This window comes from Epinephelus fuscoguttatus, linkage group LG14 (assembly GCF_011397635.1).
Source record: "Epinephelus fuscoguttatus linkage group LG14, E.fuscoguttatus.final_Chr_v1".
Taxonomy (NCBI): Eukaryota; Metazoa; Chordata; class Actinopteri; order Perciformes; family Serranidae; genus Epinephelus; species Epinephelus fuscoguttatus.
In genome coordinates this window covers 10601349-10623440 of record NC_064765.1, presented here as the reverse complement: position 1 = coordinate 10623440, position 22092 = coordinate 10601349, and the positions used below count along the sequence as shown (strand labels likewise).

General features: G+C 40.5%; 1 protein-coding gene across 3 annotated transcripts; it reads right to left on the bottom strand.

Moving 5' to 3' along the window:
* Nucleotides 1-101: 101 nt before the first annotated feature.
* On the bottom strand, nt 102-16588 carry akap12a (A kinase (PRKA) anchor protein 12a). 3 transcript variants are annotated; one of them, XM_049596994.1, is made up of 5 exons: nt 16246-16588; nt 11333-11432; nt 10851-11165; nt 2367-10766; nt 102-1475 (listed from the first exon to the last, which is right to left on the bottom strand). In XM_049596994.1, exons 1-4 carry the CDS (start codon nt 16351-16353, stop codon nt 2401-2403), a joined length of 8889 nt encoding a protein of 2962 aa, XP_049452951.1. In that variant the 5' UTR covers nt 16354-16588; the 3' UTR covers nt 102-1475; nt 2367-2400. The 3 variants fall into 3 exon arrangements, with proteins under 3 accessions (XP_049452951.1, XP_049452949.1, XP_049452950.1); XM_049596992.1 differs by having other exon boundaries at nt 2367-11165; XM_049596993.1 differs by lacking the exon at nt 102-1475 and adding an exon at nt 1824-2182 and having other exon boundaries at nt 2367-11165.
* Nucleotides 16589-22092: the final 5504 nt, after the last annotated feature.

The following is a 22092-nucleotide window of genomic DNA, read 5'->3' as shown; positions in this document are numbered from 1 at the left end:
TATTGAGTCATTATTAGCACAGTAAAGCTGACCTGTGATCGCCAGAATTTGCAAAATACAAGAGAAACTTTCCAGAAATCTCCAGGTATGGATTTATTGAAATAAAATATTTTATTAATACAACAATGGTAAATATATATGTAAATTTATAAACAAGCATAAGCATTTTGTTATTAGTTAATATCACAGATCAGCAAGAATTTTCCATAAAAGTCAGTATATGTTGGAAAAAAAATAGGACAAACAGTTGACAACAGCCTGTCATCATCCACAAACAGCTTGGACATAAAACAGGACAAATAAAGCTGCCATTGTTTAAGGCTGTGCTGATTACAATTATATTAATGATGAATATGTATGTGAAGATTAACTTCAAATCAAATATATTGTGTAAATTCTTACTTTAAAATAAAATATGATGTGCCATGCTCTCATCATGCTCTCAGCTTAAAACCTGTCACAGTAGAAATTTTGGCAGATTCAAAATAAGCACATTTCTGCCCGTATAAGCATTTAAATTATGTACAAGATAATATACAGCAATACTAACACTCAAGTAATATAGCAGAAGTATCCTTTTGTGTTAAGAGAAATGAATGTTTGTCCTCTGCCTGGGTCACAAACATTATTGAATAATACACAGATTAATTTGAAGCACAAACTTATTCTTAGTAGTCTTATTCTTTTAGACCAGTGGTTCTCAACCAGGCGTCTGGGGCCTCCCAGGGGTCCCCAGAAAAATGGGGAATAGTCGATTTTCACTTTTTATATCACTATACAAGTGATTCCAATGTAAGTAAGAGTCAGAGTGACTATTCTGATCATAGTTTTCACTTCCTCTGCAGTTATCTCCTCAACTGTATTTGACAAGTAGATAATTTTGGTCCTAAGCACATCTAACAACTAATTTTTTTTCAGATGGAAGTCCCTGAAGCAAAATCTTATCACATGGGGATTGGAGATGGGGGGTGTTCATGACCTAATGTGAATAAAAGGTTCTTGACATGAAAAAGGTTGAGAACTACTGTTTAAGACATATACATTCATTTCAAAAACACATCAAGATAGATCTTTGCAAAAACATTTCATTTATGATTAAAATGACCTGACATGACGAGAAATAATAAACTGCACTAAAGCAAACAACTCATTAGAGTTATGGAAAGATGCCATTGCATAATGGATGTATAATAGTTTACTTTCAAACCTCTTGAATCACACTGCATACCCCCTGAGTCGATTAGCACTTCTGTTGCCACATCTCTCTCATTTATCACACGCTTGATGACAGTAAAATAATCTCACAAATCAATTAACCAGCTATTATTGGTACATTTGTGGTTGAACATAATGTCAAATGAAAGCAGCAAAATGCTGTGTCCTGTAGTGTTCTTCTGGCACTGTCAGTGCTACTCTTTAATGGCTTTTTGAAAACTTCTTACAAACTTTGATGGCTTCCTTTTGGATTGTTCAGCCTTGAAAGAATGAAAAGTGAAGCATGATATTAATTCATTTGGATATTCCAATGATTAGGTTGCATTATTTTAGTGATTTTTTTTTTTTTAATTAAAGCTGGGGTATGCAGTTTTCTGGAAAGGGGGAAAAAGGCAGAATTTGAAAATACACCCTCCTCTGCAGCTCTACTCTCTCTGTCGTAAGACCCTTCCACCAGGTGACGGGCACATGCACACGCTTCATACAGTAACCCAAACTTTGATTTATTTAATCTTATTTCACTGTAAAGCTCTCTCTGTGTTTATCAAGCCACAAATGAGACAACTCCAGACTTGCTGCCAGCTGTCCTTCAGGGGGAGGTGGTCTGTAGTGGGGAGGAGTGAGGCAGGAAACACACTCTGATTCGAGGCTCTAGCTCTCATTAGCTACACAGACATTAATTTGAATTAGCTGCAGTTGTGAGCCTTTGGCTACTGTTAGCAGAAAGCTAAACCAGTGGCAGCATGTTCTCTCCATCTCTGAATCATTTGCCAATATTGACACGTGCTGTATTGCATTTATTGTCAGACTCTTATTTAGATTCTCTTCCTTTTTTGGGCTTCTTTGCAAAATAGGCGGTTGTTGCCAATGCCTGAAAAGCAACTTTCTTTGTAGGATTCTCCGCCCTCTTTCTGAAATGATCTTTGATTGGCCAAAGTCTCCTGTCACGGCCTAGATTTTCTGAAGCCTGAAAACAGAGCCAAGAGAAGGTGCAGAAGTCTATGTTAAGAAGACCACCTAAATTAGAATATGCCTAAAGGTTACTATGGGACATTGTCCCAATGTAGCTTAAATAAAACTGCCTACCCCAGCTTCAGTGGTCCAAATCTCACAAAAAGGACACTAAAACAAGAATAAAGGGAGAGACTCACTGGTTACCGACACTGAAGTTGAGTGAGATTAATCCTACTCCATTGTAGTGATGTTTGCAGTTTCAGCTTCAGGATGCTCGAGTGCAACAGCAAAATCTTCACCTTCACTATCAATTTCACATGTTTCTGCTGTTTTGTACATTTCCTGTTGACTTTCTTTTTCCTCAGTCTTGGAAGTAGGAGCCATTTCAAACTCATAGTCAAGTCGCTCTTGCTCTCTTTCTGTCCGAAGTTCAGGAGATTCCTCCACCCTATGAAGGGACACCTCTGTTTCCTGTTGAGTGTAAATGTCTTCCTCGGCATCCATCCACACATCCTGGTCATTTTCCTCCTCTCTTTGTGTTACAGGCTCTTCTGCTCTTGTCTCTACATCACCAACTTCAGAGAGTACTTGCTGACTCAGAAACACCTCTCGTTGCTCTGTTTGCTGCAGTGATTGTATTGTTTCTGTTACCTGAACCCTGGAGGTTACTCTCTCTGTTGATTTGATATGTTCTACTAGTTCTACTGTTTCAGTCACTTCGACATCCAGCAGTACATGTTGAGTTGTGATCACGTTTCTTTCCATTGAATCCAAGTTTGTGGCTGGTTCTGTGATTTCTGTTGTCTGAAGAGTGATCTCAGTTAGCTCTGTCTGTTCCTGGCTCTTAACGCGTGTTGGGTTTACGGGTTCTACTGCCTGAACTGTGAACTCCGACACTTCTGTCTTTTTCTCGGGTCCTTTTCCCTCTGTTGTAGATGGCAAGGACGTTGGTGACTTGACTTGACTTGAAGGGGACTCAACATTACTTATTGATGAGATAATTCCAGTGTTTTGGGGGACTGCTAATCCAGTGTCGCTAGGTGTTACATTCAGACTGGGGTCTATTTGTGTAATTTGTGCTTGTTGATTGATTTCTTTCACATGTAACTCCTCTGAGGACGACCTGACCTCTTCTGCTGTGACATCTGCTTCTGATTTTTCCCATTCCACTTTAGTTTCCTCAGAATTGTCTTTGTGATCATGGATAAAGACTTCTAAACCTCCTGGTGTTTGCATGATATCTTCAGACACTTTCTGTCCAGAGTCATTACTGATGACAGCAAGGTCTTCATCTTGTCTTTCCCTGAATGTTACCATACTATCCTCCATCACTTTTTGGTCCTCCATTTCATTTGATTCACTTTCAACCATCTCACTCACTTCTGTCACAGCATCTTGTTGTGTTATACTTCTTTCTTCCAAGTTGACAACCACTGATTCTGGCACTGTCCCTGGTAAGTGCTCCATTACATGTTGAATAACTTCTTGAATGGTCACCTTGTTTTCCTCATTCGTTAATTCCTTTTCAAGCTTGGGAGTTGCGGAGAGATTGTCTACCTTTGTAACCATAACATGACAAACATCTATGACTTCTTTGTCCTCGGTTACCCCTGCCTCTAGCACTGTGTCCACAATTGTCTCAGCTGATTTTATATCAGCATCGACCACCTTCACTTCAATTGTATGATTGTCCTCAAACACTGATGGTACATGCATCATCACAACCACACTGCTTTCCTCTGCTGTCTCAGCCACAGCATCTTTCACTAATGGTGTGGTGGCCTCGACTCCCTCCTTGAACATTAGCTCACTTGTCACTGTGTCTATCAAGGGTTCAGTAATGGCTGCTGTTTCTTCTATCAGAACATCAGGTATTGCAGCTGAGACATCTTTGAAATTACATGGGACTGTTAGTGCCACAACAGCATGCTCATCTGCAGTAGACTTTATATCAGTGACTTGCACTGCACTGAGATGTACTTCATGTTTGGGTTCATTTGTAATTGCAGCATTGTCTACACAAGGTGTTGGGGTTTCTTTAGTAAATACAGTCTTTTCTAGAACATGAACATGTCCTGCATCCTCATTAACAGATAGACAAACTGCTGTTAATGCTTGTAACTCATCTATGACTTTAGGTATGCCATCTTCTTTCTCAGCCTCAAAATCTTGTGAGATACTCTCTGTTTTCTGATCCTCTTTTATTTCTAAAGAAAGACCCAGTTGTGCCACAACTTTGATGTCATCTGTAACTGAAGCGATGATATTGTCTGCATCTGGGTTGGGAAAGTCTGACAATATTTGCTTCCCAAGTTCCTGAGCTTCACCTCCTTCAACATTTTCTGTGACTGTGTGCCCATACATTGATGCCCCTTCCTCAGTTTTGGTTTCAGTTGCATTGTCAGATGACAGTGTTTCTGGTTCTTGAACATGTTCAGTTTTGGCAGCTGCAGTTTGTAGTTTTTCTTCTGCCTCAACCCTCAGTTCAGTTTCCTGTCTAGGCTCATCTGTAGCTGTTTCCACTGCTGGAATTTCCTCAGATATTACTTCCTTTTCAAGTGATAGAAGGCTACCTGCCTTCGAATCTGATGTTGGTGCTTCTACAGCTTGTAACACTTCAGGTTCTTGAACATTTTCAGTTTTGGAAGTATCCACTGCCTCGAGTTTGACCTCAGTGAGGGGTACCATTTCCTGCTTGGGTTCATCTGTAACTGATTCTACTGCTGGGATATCTTCTAATGTTACTTCCTTTTCAAATGGTAGTAGGCTACACACCTCTGATGCTAATGTCACTGCTTGTACAGCTTGTAATGCCTCTGGTTCTTGAACATGTTCCATTTCAGAGGCTTCCACCAGTATTTTTTCTTCTGGCTCAATCCTCACTTCATTTTCCTGTTTGGGCTCCTCTGTAACTTTTTCCACTGCTAGAATATGCCTTGATATTACATGCTGCTCAAGTGGTAGAAGGTTTCCCACCTCTGACTCTAATGTCACTGCTTGTATAGTTTGTAATACCTCAGGTTCTTGAACATGTTCCATTTTGGTGGCTTCCACCGGTAGTTTTTCTTCTAGCTCAGTCATCATTTCAGTTTCCTGTTTGGGCTCCTCTGTAACTGTTTCCACTGTTGAACCATCCTCTGATGTTACTTCGTTTTCAATTGGTAGAAGGCTACCCGCCTCTGAATCTAGTGATGCTACTTGTACAGCTTGTAACACTTTTGGTTCTTGAACATGTTCAGCCTTGGCAGCTTCCACGGGTAATTTTTCTTCAGGCTCAACCTTCACTTCAGTTTCCTGTTTGGGTTCATCTGAAACGGCATCCACTACTAAAATATCCTCTGAAAATACTTCCTTTTCAAGCAATTGAACGTCACCCTCCACTGAATCTAATGTGGCTGCTTGTATAGTTTGTATTACTTCTGGTTCTTGAGCTTGATCAGTTTTGGAAGCATGTACTACCTCAAGTTTGAATTCAGCTAGAGGTATTGCTTCCTTTTTAGGTTCATCTGTAATTGTTTTTGCTTCTGGAGCGTCCTCTATTATGACATCCTTTTCAAATGGTTGAACACTGTCCTCCTCTGAATCTTTGGGTGCTTGAACAGACTCTAATGCCTCTGGTTCTTGAGGGGTTTTGACAGCATTTACTAGTAGTTCTTTGTCTTCTGGATCAACAGTACCTTCAGTGAGATGCTTCTCTGTCTGTTTGGGTTCATCTGTAATTGGTTCTGCTTCCTCTTCTGGTGACTGAACACTGCTCTCCTTGGAATCTAATGTGGAGGCCTGCACAGCTCTCCATGCTTCTGGTACATGAACGTGTTCAGATTTGTCAGCATCCACTGGCTCAAGATTGGCTTCAGTGAAAGGCATTTTGCCCTCTTTGGATTCATTTGTGATTGTTTCTACTTTTGAAATATCCTCAAATTTTACTTTTTCCTCTGGTGATTGAACACTGCCTTCCTCTGAACCCAATGTGGAGGCTGTCACAGCTTCTGATGCTTCAGTTACTTGAACATGTTTGGTTTTGTCAGCATCCAGCGGCTCACGATTGACTATAGTGAGAAGAATTGTTTCCTTTTTGAGTTCATTTTCATCTGTAGTTTTTGCTTCTGGTATGTCCTCTGATATGACCTGTGGTTGTAGCTGAACATTGTTCCCCTCTGAATCTGTGGTTGCATGAATAGCCTCTGATACCTCTTGTTCTTGAACAGTTTTGACAGCATTCACTGGTAGTTCTTTGTTTTCTGGCTTAAGTGTGATTGCAGTGAGATGTTCTGCTGTCTGTTTGGCTTCATCTGTAACTGGTGCTGCTCGTGGAATATCTTCTGATTTTGTTTTCTGTTCTGGTGATTGAATACTGCCCTGCTCTGAATCCAGTGTGGAGGCTTGCACAGCTTCTGGTGCTTCTGGTACTTGAACTTGCTCAGGTTTGGCTGCATCTGTCTCTAGTTCAGCTTCCTTTTCTGACTCAACGTTGACTTCAGTTAGAGACACAGTGTCCTTTTTGAGTTCACATATAAGTGTTTCTGATGATGAAATGTCCTCAGATTTTACTTCTTCTTCTGGTGATTGACCACTACCCTCCTCTGAATCTAATGAGGGGGCTTGCAGAGGTTCTGATGCTTCTGGTACTTGAACATGTTCTGGTTTGGCAGTATCTCTTTCTAGTTCATCTTCCTTTTCTGGCTCAACATTGACTTCAGTTTGCACAGTTTCCTCTTTGAGTTTATATGTATCTGTTTCAGCTGTTGGTACATTCACTGATATTATGTCCTTTTGAAGTGATTGAACATTGCCCTCCTCTGAATCTGTGGATGCTTGAACAGACTCTGGTGCTTCTGGTTCTTGAACTGTTTCAATAGCATTCACTGATAGCTCTTCATTTTGTGGCTCCACATCACTGAGATTCTCTGCTGTCTGTTTGGGTTCATCTGTAACTGTTTCTGTTGTTGGAATGTCCTTTGATTTTACTTCTCCTTCTGGTGTTTGAACACTACTCTCCTCCGAATCCACTGTGGAGGCTTGCAGAGGTTCTGATGCTTCTGGTACTTGAACATGTTCAGGTTTGGCAATATCATTTTCTCGTTCATCTTCATTTTCAGGCTCAACATTGACTCCAGCTAGCACTGTTTCCCCTTTGAATTTATATGTAACTGTTTCGGCTACTGGTATGTCCACTGATATTACGTCCTTTTCAAGTGATCGAACACTGCTCTCCTCTGAATCTGAGGGTGGTGACTTCACAGTGACTTCAGTGAGACTATCTGCTGTTTGTTTTGCTTCATCTGTAACTGTTTCTGCTGGTGCATTGTCTTCTGATTTTACTTCCTCTTTTGGTGATTGAGCACAAACCTCCTCTGAATCTAATGTGGAGGCTTGCACAACTTCTGGTGCTTGAACATGTTCAGGTTTGGCAGCATCTGTCTTTAGTGCATCTTCCTTTTCAGGCTTAACACTGACTTTAGATAGCACTGTTTCCCCTTTGAGTTTATATGAAAATGTTTCAATGACTGGCCTGTCCTCAGATATTACGTCCTTTTCAAGCAATTGAACACTGCCATCCTCTGAATCAAATGTGGCAGCTTGTACAGCTTGTAGCACTTCTGGTTCTTGAGCATGTTCAGGTTTGGATGCATCAGTTGGCTCAAGCTTGACTTCAGTGTGAAATATTGTTTCCTCTTGAGGTTCTTCTGTAACTGTTTCGACTACTGAAATATTTTCTGATTTTATTCCCTCTTCTGGTGATTGAACACTGCCCTCCTCTGAATCTAAAGTGGCTGCTTGTACTGCTTGTAATACCTCTGGTTCTTGAACTCGTACAGTTTTGGAAGCATCTGTTTCCATTTCATCTCTCTTTTCAGGCCCAGCATTGACTTCAGTAAGCACCATTTCCTCTTTGAGTTCATATGCAACTGTTTCAGCTGCTGGTATGTTTTCTGATATAATGTCCTTTTCAAGCGATTGAACACAACTTTCCTCTGAATCTAATGGAGCAGCTTGTACAGCTGCTAATTCCTGCAATGCCTTCACTACTGGTGGTTGGTCTTTATCCTCAATCTGAATTTGTTTTGTGATTTTGTGCATGATTTGATCTTCCTTTTCTGTCAGAGTTGGGACTTCCTGCCCCTTTGCCCCATCCTTAGTTTCCTCTGCTACTGTTGCAGCTGAATCTGCTTCTTGAGAATCAGTTTTTGGGGGCTCTGTTTCAGCTTGATGTGTCGCAACTAAAGAACCATTATCTGGGAAAGTTTCATCACCTTCAGGTAATATATCTGTAGACACAGCTGTATTTACCTCAGATAGACATTCAACCACATGATGGTACTCATCAATACTTTCTAATTCTTTTAAGCTGTCTTCTTGATGTGCAACATTGACCTCATGTATTTCATCTATAGCAATTTCAGCAGTGTCAAAGTCCTCAGTAAGAACTTCAGATGCAATCTCTGTGGAAATTGAGTCAATGACTTCAGATATGCTGTCTGTTTGGGTGGTAGCTGCAAGTTCATCAATTGCAATGACTTCTTGAACGTTTAAAACTGTGTTAATGGTAGTTGCATCCAGTCCTCTTTGTGTTTCTTGGATTGTTGGCTCTTCTTTAACAAATGTTTCAAGTATTTGATGCGAAACAGAAACAACTATTCTTTCAGATCTTAGCTCATCTGAACAAACTGGAACTGCTTTTGGCCTTACAGAGATGTTATCAACAACCTGATTCAGAAGCACTTCTGTGTCCAAGAAGTCGTATTCTGCTGGGACTGGTGTTGTGTTGCCAGATGTTTTTGAAGACTCTGAAGATAACTGGGAAACTGCAGAGATCATCTCAGTTTCATCTGCCTGGGTAATGTCTAAAGGCTCTGGTGCAGTGAAGACCTCAGATGTGATCTCTATCAGGTCCTCTGCTATAGTGTCATCTCTAGCTGCCTCCTCAGTGGCTGAAGCAGGAGTGGCCTCCTCCGGAATGTCACTGAGTTGTGGTTTACTAATCGATTCTGTAAGATCATCAGGTTCTTCCTTTGTAGAAGGGGTTTTAAATGCCTGATTTTCTAAAGCATCATCATTGTCTTGGACTTCTTTTGCTTCAGTTTGCAGAGTGTCACAAGGTAGGACTGGTTTAGCTATCTGATCAAGAAGGTCTTGCTGGAGTTCATAGGCTGCTTCCGTGGGTATGTGACTTTCTACGTCTGCCTGTGTTTGTATGTGAACCTCCATCTCAACTGTATCAAACTCAGACAATGGAACTACAGCTGGTGTCTCAGAGTCCTCATCACCAGAGGCTACATCCTTATCAGCCTCATCTGAAGATACTTGGTCTTGCTTTTCAGCAGACTTCCACTTTTTTCGTCCTGGTAGGAGTTTCTTTATTGAAAAGGAAGACTCATCATGAGGAACTTCACTATCAGATTGTACGTTGTCTTTGCTTTCATCTTCATCCTTGACTTTCCTTTTCGGGGTGACAAGTTTTTTCAATGATTTCCATGTTGACCCCCCATCGCTGTCTGAGGGACTTCCTGCTTGTTTAGGAGAATAAGCTATAATATCATCGGCCTCATTAGAACTTTCTAAGGCCAACTCTGCTCCATTTTTAGATCCGCCATCCTGCTTGTTTGCTTCAGTTTGAGGTGTTTCTTCCTCAGAGTCTGATGTTTTTCGGCTTCTTCTCCTTCCGGATCCACACAAAACAGATTCCCATGAAACAGATGAGTCTTTCCGTTTTTTGCCTTCTTCTGTGCTGTGATCTGATATTTGCCCTCCTTCACTTGGTTCTACTGAACCTGGGATTCGTGTCTCTTCATTAGTCAAGGAGGATCTCTTCATGCGCTTTTTCGGAGTCATAAGTTTTTTGAAGGAAGCCCATGCGCCATCCTCCTCTGCTGCTGCGTCTGCAGAGGATTGTGCACAAGTTTCTTCTTTCTGATTCTCAGCTGACTCAGTAGATGATAGGTACTGATCTAAAACATGTTCACCAGAGTCGGACAGCTTTGCATCACTTGATCTCCTGCTTCTTTGCCTTTTGGATAGCTTCTTTAAACTAGAACCTGACAGCAGCCTTTTTAGAGGACTTGCTTGTACTTTGTCCTTCTCTTGAGAATCCAGAATTTCAGGTTCAGTGACAATAATGGTAGATGGCTCTACAGTAGATGCATTAATCGTCTCAGCTGATGCCTCAGGCACGATCTCCATTTCAAGGTCATTTTCTTTTTGCACTGTCTCAACTGTAGCTGCCTCAACACCTAGACTAATGTCCTCCTTATCCTGTTGTTGGTCTTGTTCGGGTTGTTCTTTCGCCACTTTGACCTCCTTTACCCCCATGTCTGCGAGTTCTTTGTCAATTGTCACAACTTCTGTAGGCTTCTTTTTTTTCTGTAGTCCAGAAAAGATTCCAGTTGTAAAAAATCTTTTAAGTGGAGACATGACCACTTCTTCTTCAGGACTAGATGGAGATGTGGAATGTGGCACTTCTTGAGGTGTGGCATCCTGGTGTGCATCTTCTCCTACAGGTGAAGTCATTGCTTTGTCTACATTATCTGATTCAACTTCCTCTTTAGTTTCCGTTGTTTTCTCCTCTGCAGTTTGTAGAACATCTTCGGATGTTACATCTGTGAGAGTAGGACATGTTGTTGAATCATTATCATATGTCTCTTGTGCAATGTTAACATCAGTGTTCTGTTCAGCATTCTCACTTGTGGTTTCCTTTGAAATATTCTCGACGTCTTCTGGTCTGTTTGGTTCTTCCTTGTTGGTCTCATCTGGCACATCTGTTGCTATTTCTCCTGAGCCCCTCTTTACTGTCAATTTCAAACCAATGTTACTGAAAAATCTCCTAAAACTTTCATTTATGTCATTCTGCTTTGCATCTATTTCAATCATTTCCTTCGGGACATCTTCATTAGCACCAATAGGTGACTTCTTTTCATTAATTTCAACATTTACTGGTGTGTCTTCATCTTTGACTTGCTTTTCTCTTTCTAAAAAATCTTCGTCTGGTGGAGGGATAGCTAAACAGGGAAAGAAAAGAAATATTAAAACACTTGAATAACAAGAACTATAAAAGACTAATGATGGAGATGAAACTCTATCAGCTGAAATCCAACACGTGATGTATCTGTTGAAATTATGCTGACACTGTCTGTCAGTAAGCAGTAACAGTAATAAGAGTACACACCCTCTGCAGCAATCTCATCCTCACAGTGACCATTAACTTCTGCTACAGAGCCGTCTGATTTTCCATTGATCTCAGAGATCTGCCCATGTTTTTTGAGAGGCTGAAACAAAGCACAAAACATAGAACGAACAATGCACTTTTGTTCTTGTGGCAAAGGTTAGATTGTATGGAAGCTAGACAAACAATTTTCCATCTTTTGAAAGTCAATTTCAAACATTTTTCAAGTAGGGATGTCAATTTGGGTTAACTCTGCTTTCACCCCATTAATCAGTAATTAACAGGTACATTTTTAAGATTGCAAAATGACTTTAAATACAAGGGGCTGTTGTCTTTGCTGACAGACAGCAGGCTAGCCACCTTAACATGTGACAACATAGTGTCCACTGCCCACCTTCTGGTCTCCACTGGTTAGCTAACATTAGCCTTGGTGGCTCTGCACTGCACACTGACTGGGTCAGGTTGGAGTTAGCAGTGCCGCTTATTTGGTTATTACCACTGATAACACTGATTCGGTGGCAGGATGGTGTTGCTGTGGAAAAGTGGTAGCCACCTGGTCTCCTCCCAGGTAGCCCCAGGGAGTAAGCAACTTCATTTTGACCAAAAACCCCTCTAGCATTGTCTGAGTGCCGGAGCGCACTCTGGCACAAACTGGACAGTTCGTAAATTCAGAGTGCTGTTGGAATGCTCCGTTTGGTTATCCAGATCACCACACTCTTGGAGTGACAGAGCGCAGTCTGGGCACTCTGCGTTATGGCATGGAAAAGCAGAGTGAATATGAATATGTCATGAATTTAACCATTCATTAAGTCATGTCGAGGCAGAACGCTCTGTGTCTTCAAACAACAAGGCTCTCATCGTAGTTTGAGCATCAAGATTAGGCTGACCAAACGTCCTCTTTTGCCCGGACATGTCCACTTTTCATGTCCCGTCCGGGGCGTCTGGGGGGGTTTATAAACTGATGATAATCTCCGGTTTTCAGTGTGTTTGTGTGTGTGTGTTAGAGTGTGGGACGAGCCGCATATTTCTGTCCGAACCCGAACCAAGCCCGACATTATTTAATGACCAAAGCACTGAGTTGTGTCACACAGTTGTTACAGGCTACAGGCTATTTAACAGGCTGGGCGTGCTCAGCGGAGAGGGAGACCTCCGTGTTTGAGACGGGAGCAGGAGGCGGGAGGTGTGACGCTTCTAGCGAGAGGAGAGGGAGAAATAAAACAAAATAAGATAAAATAGGAAAAACCTGTCTCCCTCTTTTATTTTATTTTCAGCGTTTAAACAAGGCGGAGGCGGGCGGCTGGAGGTCCGAGACTTCGGTCCAGCGAGGAGAGACAGTGTTGCCAGATCTCGCGAGACAAATAAGCAACCAGGCCTGTGAAAACAAGCCCAAAACAAGCGACTTTTTCTACAGAGCCCCCCTAGGTTCTGGTGAGAGAAAATTAAATAAACTGTGTGCACGGTTTTACAATCCATGGGGATGGATTTTAAACTGTGGGTACAGATTGTCAATTTACATCCATGTGGACAGCTAAGTAAACTGTACGCAGTTTTGCAAAACTGTACCCACAGTACACAGTTTATTTATTTTTCTCCCCCCTGAGCTTCAGGACAATGACTACAAGAGGGAGTTAAACCACCTTTAACATTATTTAAAATTAGAAAACAGATGGGATAGCAAATATAGACTGATGTACCAAGTACATTATATACACAGTAAACCTCTGGTAATTAAAATTTGCACACACAAATAAATATCATCCTGAATTCACAAATTCTTTATTTATTATTGCTTTTTATGCACTCATCTAACTTTTTTCTTTTAGTTACAGGACTGATGTTTTCCTAACCAGAAAAAAAAACAAAACATTACCCTGTTCTGCCTCTGATTGGCTAGTACTCGTTGCCATCAGGGTCAGAGCCAATTAGAAGCAGGATGCGGGTGGGGAAAAAACTCTGCTGTCTCCTGTGTGTATGGGCAAAGGGGAGGGACAGAGGGAACAGGCAAGACAAACTATCCTACATTTAAATAATATATCGAAAATATCTGCTTGACAACTTATTATGGAGCTGGGAACAAGCCCAAATAAGCAACTACGCTTTAGAAACAAGCCCAAAAAAAACGCCACCCGCGACTACCAATATTTGTAAGCGACTTTACAGAAAAACAAGCCCAAAGTCGCTTATAATAAGCGGACTTGGCAACACTGAGGAGAGAGGTAGAAATAAACAGCCAGTGTGTGTCTGTGTGTGTTATGTTCAGGTGTTGTCACGTAAATAACAGTGCCCAAGCAATAAACAGGACAGACAATAGGATTTTATTTATTTTTACACTACATTTTCACTGTAAGCTGACCGAATCCGACCCGAGCCCGAATACAATTTATAGCTACATTTTTAACCAAACCCGGCCCGACCCGTCGGGTACCGTCGGGCTCAGATCGCCACACTCTAGTGTGTGTATGTGTCTCCTATTGGGGCCTATCTGAATTTCTGTCTTTGAGAGATATTATTTTGTAATATAACTGAATTTTCTACCCATACATATACATTTTAAATATATTAAAATGATAAGGCATCTTTGAGTAAGCTGAGAGTATCATTTAAGTAGGCTATGTCGTGGCCGGCCGAGTGTCCTCTTTTTGGAAATCAAAATATGGTCACCCTAATCAAGATTGGATTTACAAACGCACCCTTAATGTTAGCACCATTAGCCGTGTTGGCGCTGCTAACAGTTAGCAGCTAATGGTGCTGCCAGTGATAATAAAGGCCTAGTTAACAATGCTAAAGGGAGTCTGCGGCTAAAAATTTAGCCATTTACTGACTGGGGTGACAATACTAAAGCAACAAAGCAGTTGGATCAGTGCAGCATTACCAGTGGTAATCACCAAATAAACACCACTTCTAGCTAGCTCCCACCAGACCGGATTGGTGCACAGTGCAGTAAACTGAAGAACAGAAAAAATAATCTATAGGCTGACATGTATAAATGATCCAAAATCTTTTCTTTGATTAACCAATTAATGGTTAGCCACTGACATACCTAGTTCGTATTAAAAATTCAACAAGCACTGGTTTTAAAAGAAATGTGGAGCAGCAGCTGTTTGCTTGCATGCTTTTAGCTGGAGAAAAATAAAACAAATCCATCAGAGTTTGTAGGCTACCATGAAGCAAACTATTTCAAGCTATGATTAACTGGGGCTCCAAAGTCCTATTTTGTATACAGACAACACAGTCAGTCACTGTTGTGTGGGTGTGATGGTTGTCTCACAGTTAAACAGCCCTAATTGTCCAAATCTCAAATCTGTGAGCCAGATTAGTCAGGAAAGTCTGAGCAGGGGAAAGGGAACAAGAACCAGTGTGGGAAACTCAATAATTAAATAACTGTACAAATAGCTGTTAAGGTCATATGGCACCTGCTAATACCCGCCAAGACTTTGTTGGATATTGATACAGTAGATTAATTTCCAGCCAAAGATTTTTACATTCTGCCACATCATGATACACATAGTGCAGTAAGGCATTTTTGTGATGGTATAGGTTTTCTGTGACTTACAGCAGCATTTAAAGCCAACATTTCTTTCATTAGTTACACTGTAGCCTAAGTTAAATGTTCAGACTGACCCAAGAGCCAGTTTTTACCTTTCTACTTGTAGAGACAGTGACAAAACATCCACTCTATCCTGAAGCATGACTGTACAGCCATAATGTGATTATGGATGGCTGTGAGCTGATTTTCCAGTCAAAAGTTCACAATTTTACATGCACGCACCTAGCTTATGTTAACTGCTGTGAACAAGTATCGCTTTTTCAGTCACCTCAAAACAAAATGGTTGACTACTCTTAAATGGATCTTACTTAAAGTATGATACTGTTGAATTTCAGGAAATACAACCAAAGTTGGGGACTTGAAATGACTTTGCAAACAAGAGTGCCAATAGGTGTGACACAGAATAGCTCACAGATACAGGTAACTTGATAAGAAAACAGAGTGGCATTGGGGAAAATGTTTGCTTTTTACTTGAAACCTCAAGAAATGATTTCTTGTAACAGTGCAGCTTCTCCCTTTATTCCACCCTAATGATGACATTTCCCACAAAGGTTAAAGGTGCCATTAAACCAACCCAATCTTATGATTATGGCTCATAAGACATTAATATCTATTTTCACTCTCACAATACAGTGTAGTCTAATTGACTTCCTGCTCTGCATCACCCAGTGATCATGTTGTACACAAGTAATCGATGTTGCCTTCTGCTGAGTGCAGCAAAGGGGAAATTCCATCTCTCCCTTGGGCTTTACTCAGGTTCCTCTAAGGATGAAAGGTCATTATTCCTCCACACTGTTTCCTTTCATCTACAGTAAATGTAAACCATTGCAGCATCAGTGAAACGGTGAAAACAGAGTCTTCAGAAGGACATGAACAGCTCCTAACTATGTTAGCCTCACAGCAAAAGTCAGTAACCAAGGGGGCTTTTACAAATCTTAACTATTGACCAGGGGAAAAAAGGCAAGTGGAAACATTTTCAACAACTTGTATGTGTTACTAGAGAGAACTGGTAATGGTGGGTTCATTTTGCACTTGAATAAATTGGATAAAGTGAGCTTGATGTGCTCAGTGCCACTCACTCTAATAGCACAAGGACTTTTTTCTTATCCTGGGGTTAATGCATGTGTTGGCAAGCAGCTCCTGCAATGTCCTGACAACAGCAAAATCCAGCCTCAGCATTTTTACGACACACAACAACCACTGGAAATATAAAAAGCTTTGGTAGCAAATAATGTGCTGCTGCAGTTACTGATAATCCTTAATGCGCAGGTAAAAAAAAAGGAAAAATCATGATAGATAAGTTTGTCTGTATACGTCACAGGAGTTATCTGCAGTGTGTCAACAATCGGTGTGAAATAAAATATGATACCTCGTCTTCAGCATTCTGCTCAGTCTGAGCATCATCCACTTTTCCGCTCTCCTCATCAGGAGCTGCATCCTTTTTGCCCTCCCGTTGCGCAGACTGAGCGTCTCCCATTATCTGGACTGCAGCGCGTCACTGTCGGGAATGAGCCTCACAAGTGATGGAAATATCCCAAACTGTGCACCGACACAAGCGATCCGGTAGCTCCGTGAGAGACACGGTCAGCTCTCAAATGCTGCAGCCCGGATGATGAAAAAGTCTTTTTAGCCAAACACCTCCCTGCAGGATCACATGAAGCCTGTGAGCCGAGCCTGGTCCGGCCCGGCCCGGCCCGGCTCGGCTCGGCACGCCTCCCGCTGCAAAAAAAAAAAAAAAAAAAAAAAAAAAAAAAGCCTGCAGTCCTCAAATGACTGAAGCAACAAGCGCGGACCTGCGCAAACACATTCACCTTAGCGCACAGATAGGCTTCAAACTTCAGCTCTGTGAAATATTAAGTATGTTAAAGATTTATCAAGACATTTTATTGCAGCTGCGTCAGATGAGTTGTTGCTGAGGTTGATGCAAACAGACTTTAAAACAGACTGCAAGTCTCTCTCTTGCTGTGTGATGTTCATTATTATTTTTAACTATTTGTTTCATTTTGAGACTTAATAATTTTCCATTAAATGAGGAAAACTCTAAGCAGTTGTGCTGCTACAGCCCAGTCACCAGAAGAAGATGTTGGTATTGTATGTTTCTGCAAACCATGAATGTCACATTGTATGTTTCACACATGTGATATCAACTTTTCTGAGTAGTTTATAAGCTGACTTTGTCATTGGTAAGAAGAGGGGATTGTGGATGGCATGTCATTGCAGACTAATGTTTGAGAACAAGAGCAAATAATTGCTTTATTTTGCCATAAAATGTGGGTGTTTTGTTAGTGACCTGACATGGTTTATCCACCAGGGGTAGTGCCCCAAAAGTGCACTTTTACTGCGTTTCCCGCCCAGATAGCATCACGAAAAGTTGTTGTTTTTTATGGAGATATTGCTGCCTTTCCTGCCCAGATAGTGTCTGGAAAAGTGGTTGCTTTTCACCGAGACATTGCTGCGTTTTCTGCAGAGATAGCATCACAAAAGCGGTTGTTTTTTCCAAGACATTGCTGAATTTTCTGCCGAGATGGTGCCAGGAAAAGCTATTGTTATTTACCGAGCCATCGCTGCGTTTCCCGCCGAGACAACGGCAGCAACAGCGATTGTTTTTTACCAGGATGTTTTTTTGTTTTCTGCTTACATAGTGCCACAAAAAGTTGTTTTTTTTTTAAACCGAGATGTTGCTGAATTTCCTTCAGGAATATTGCCATATAAAGCAGTTGTTGTTTTGCTGAGACATCATTGCATTTCCAGCCAGGATAGTGGCACCAAAACCGGGTAGTTTGAATCATCACATGGTCTTTTCCTAAACATAACCAAATGGGTTTGGTGCCTAAACCTAACCAGACATTAACAACAACATTGCTGAAATGTAAAGTTTTAATGTTTTCGCTACATAATAAGTAGCAAAGGTAATGCAAATACCCTTTAAGAAAAGTTTAGATTCTATAAAAACCAGCACCGCTTTTGATTGCTGTTGCCATCTTTTCCTTAAATTCGCAGTAATTCACACATTGTACATGTATGGTTTGCAGAAATGTACAATGCCAACATCTTTTTCTCGTGATTGGGTAGGCTGCTACATTAACATGGACTGCACTATTGCCTGACTGGGAAAATTACATCCAGTAATTCCAGTTTATGTGATTAAAAGTCCAGACACAAACTGCATAATGAAGAAAAAAGAAAGAAAGATTATTGTGTATCCATAAACCTCTCCAGGTCACCGTACAGCTTGAGTTTGAGCTTTAAAGGGTGAAGTTGGAGCTTCACATTTAGTCTGACAAATGAGCCGGCTAATTTCATTATGCGGTCTGTCATGTCACCTCATGACACAGAAAAGTGGTGGCTGTCTGATGATGTAGCCGGATATTCGTTGGTCAGTCTCATGAGAATAAGTCACCACCTAACTGCTGCTGGGACATCAGTTGTTCTCACTGTGGACAAAATGTACAGTTGTCCCGTTTCCGGACAATGCCGTGGGACGGATGGACATGGTTATTGCGACATTAACGATCTATAAAGCATCAGTACACTATTGCTTCAAACTCTTCTTGAATCAGGATTATTAATCTGTGGACTGCTTTATTGTGGAAATAACGGTGCCATTTTCTGTAATGTTCTGTTATATCTTATTTCAGAACAGACCTTTTGGGTGGTTTTACAGTCGTTTTAGGGCACACAAGTTGTGATCATATATCGATTTGATTTCACAAAGCATCACAAAGCATGCCCGATGCACAAGGCATCAGGTGGTTTCAAGTGTACAATACTCCTGCTGTAAGTCAGACTGAAATTATTTGTGTGTCAGGCTTTTCAAATGTTACTCTTAATGTCATTTAGGGTTTAAATTGATAACATATGAAACAGTCTGACAGATGCTCTAAATTCCAAAACTGCCAACCTGAATAGACAAGACTGCTGAAAGCTTGACCTTATAATAAATCTGGGCCGACATCAGCCTGCAGATGATGGAGGGATAAACTCATGATGTCTTATATCTATTATGTAATTACTTTACTCATCAAGTGTTCTGCTCGAAATCTCTGGAGGAACACAGCGCCGACATTTGTTTTTAGCATCACATCTGGTTGTTCAGTCTTGAAAGCACTGATGCCAATGTTGTGTCCATACTTTTATGACTGGGATTGTATTTATAGCTACATTAAAAATTAGCATATAAGGCTCATTATCTTTCTATCGAATTACACCCGCCAACTGTATCACCGAGCAGAAGGAAGCGTGCATCTCCTCATGAACAAGAGGCTCATGCTCGTGATAATGGCATCCTCCTCGCCTGAGCTGTAACGTTAGGTAGGTCGGTGGTGCTGGGTGAGCTAGCAGTAGATGCATGCTTCCTTCTGTGATACGGTTGGTGGGTGTAATTCAGTAGAAAGAAAGTAGTTCCTACATGAAACTACTCACAACAAGGTCTGTGGATTATCTTGAGTAACCAGGTCATGATTTCTGGAAAGAGACATTGCTGTTGAGTTCTACAAATTTATTTTTTGGTGCTTTGAGCACCACAAGCTGAGTGCCATCTAATTCCATTATTTTAGAAAGAAGGCAGACATCTCTACAGTCAATATCTCCAACACTCGGCAGTTCACACCAAAACAATCTGGAGTGATAAATAGCACTACAGGTCACCATATACTGTAGCTTATTGTTAAGGTAAATTACCATTCCATTAATAGTGTGTCCCTACCGCAACAAGATGTACGGCAGCAGTGCTTTATTTTGATTATTATTATGATTTGAAGGTGCAAAAATTATTTTAACACTTGAGAAAAGATGAGTTACACATTTAAACTGAAATATCCGTCATAAAAAAGCAATATAGTTCCATCTTTATGTGTATAAAGACAATTGACATGTCAGGTTACCGTCAACATTTTCAATGACGTAGAGAAAAGTAAGAAATTCCATATTTTGTATTATATTTGTGCATCAGCATTTACAATGGTTTACAAAGCTTGATGAAAATGAATTCAAATGTTAATCTTAAAATTTTATAAAAAGTTTTAGAGGAAAATGTGTAAAATAAATGTTGCAAGAAAATAAGTATTTTCCAGATTAAAATCTTTACGACTATATTCAGTTTTGTGTACCTCTTGATGTGTATTACAAACTCTGATGATTAAATTAAAAGTCACAGAGGTTCATTTCTTGATTTTCATTTGAGCGAGTGAAAGTTTTGGGGTGATTTTGGGATGAACCGTCCCTTTAAAGTGCATCTAGGCATAAAGACGTATGACACTGACCTGATAGAGTCTTAAAAACTCGTCGCTGGTAAAGATATTTCTTCTGGAACAAAGAAGAAATTATTTGACTGAAATGAACACCGACATAAAGACAAAATGATGTTAAATTTTTGTAAAATTGTTTAAAAAAAATAGATTGCACTACAGGTAAGGGCTTCTTTATGCTCATTGTTAGAGACGGAGACAGATGGAGCCTGCTGTACGTACTGTGTGCTTATTTCGCCTGTTTTGTGCATGTTTCCTGAAAGCTCATGGATACGGGTGAAACAGAGTAGTACGACTCATTAAGACTGATGTGTCACCTAAGTTGAACAAAGTGAGACCCTCGGGAATCTCAAAGCAGAGAAACATTTCCAAACTCATGACCGACATCATGTCAATTTGGTCAGATGCTCTGAGACACGGTGTTGTTATGTGGACCTCAGTCTGAAGCCAATAAGTTGAATTAATTAGAGTCACAACTTTGTGTAACTGGAAACAGCTGATGTTTTCTCCACTGATTACAGTAACCCAACTCCTGAGGCCTGCTGTAATAAAACATAAGATGGGGGCTACGTGAGTCAGTCTGCAGGTGTGTTCATGTCCCTTTTTTTGTGCCTGGTAATTTAAGGCTATCAAATATAAGCACACGACTGAAACTGAAATCTGATGAATGCGTGCTTTTTATGCTCAGCTAACATTTCTTGCTCTGCACTCAAGAGTTGGAAAAGAAAACTTAAAGGTCAGCAGTGTTTTGATACTGTAGTGTTTAGTTCTCTGTGTTTTTCAGTTTTCACTATTTGAGTTTGAGAACAAAATCAATTCGTTCCAACAGAAAAAAAAACAAGAGTGTCCTTCACATTAAATTAGGCATGGTTTGTTACAGAGACAGTGATCTAAAAATCATTACTTTCAATCCTAAAGTAACACCAGTGACAGACATCAATTGATATACATTTAATTTTGTTGATTAAAGGTCCAGTGTGTAGCATTTAGAGGCATATATTGACAGAAATGGCATTAAGTACTTACAAATATGTTTTCATGAGTTTGTAATTAATTGGAAATAAGAATCGTTGTGTTTTTAGTTCGCGTAGAAAGAGCCCTTTATAGCTACATAGGGAGCAGGTCCTCTTCATAGATGTATAAAGAAAAGTGTATACAGTGATGGAGGTTGGGCCCAATCAAGCACCAACCTCCGGGGCTAAGAGGTGATGCCAACATGGGAATGCCAAAAACTGCAGTTCCTCTAATGGCCACTTGAGGCTGGCTCTAAAAACGAGTCAATCCTCAAGACCTCCATGTTAAAATGCCCTAATTAACAGCAGAAATAAACATGTTTACTGCCTGGTGCAATGGTTTTGGTCCCTATAGCTAATTTCCCAATTTGGTCTCTTTCTGAAAGCGTTGAATTCTGGCGCTTGGGCAGTGATTTCCAGCATCAGACACTGATGGAAAAAGACGTAGTTTTTTTTCTGATGACACACATACTGCAAAATAAGCATGTTCCTTGGCTTTTCAGACCTCTGATAGCTTGAACGGAGACAAAATGATTTAAACTTGCAGCTCTTATAGACTTTCGCAATGTTGTTAGACCGAATGGTGTAAATCCAGTCATTTTGAGTCTTTGTATACTTAAAAATCAACTTAATTTCTAATTACTTCAACAATATTTGGAGGAATGTTTCAAAACCACCTGAAAGAGGGAGGCAGCATTGTACTTTGACTCATGGGGAAATACAAGAAGTGAGCATTAGGAGGTGATATTGCTCCCCTGACCCACTTTAGTGTAACCCTGATCATATTATGAGATTTTTTTTTGGTGACACACATACTACAAAATAAATAGGTTCCATTTGTAGCTCCGTAAAAAGAATCAATCTGGCATGTTGACATGTTGGAGGAATGTAAGGGCCAAATCAGTGTGTGGTACTTTAAAGTTTCCAGTCGCACAAAATAGACCTTTGTCCTCTTGC

Bases quoted from the DNA above. Each gene is read 5' to 3' on its own strand.
- akap12a (XM_049596992.1), bottom strand. From the start codon at position 16,353: ATGGGAGACGCTCAGTCTGCGCAACGGGAGGGCAAAAAGGATGCAGCT. The intron at 11,433-16,245 runs GTATCATATTTT...GCTTTGTTTCAG, and splicing joins AGCAGAATGCTGAAGACGAG to CCTCTCAAAAAACATGGGCA. The intron at 11,166-11,332 runs GTGTGTACTCTT...TTCCCTGTTTAG, and splicing joins GGATGAGATTGCTGCAGAGG to CTATCCCTCCACCAGACGAA.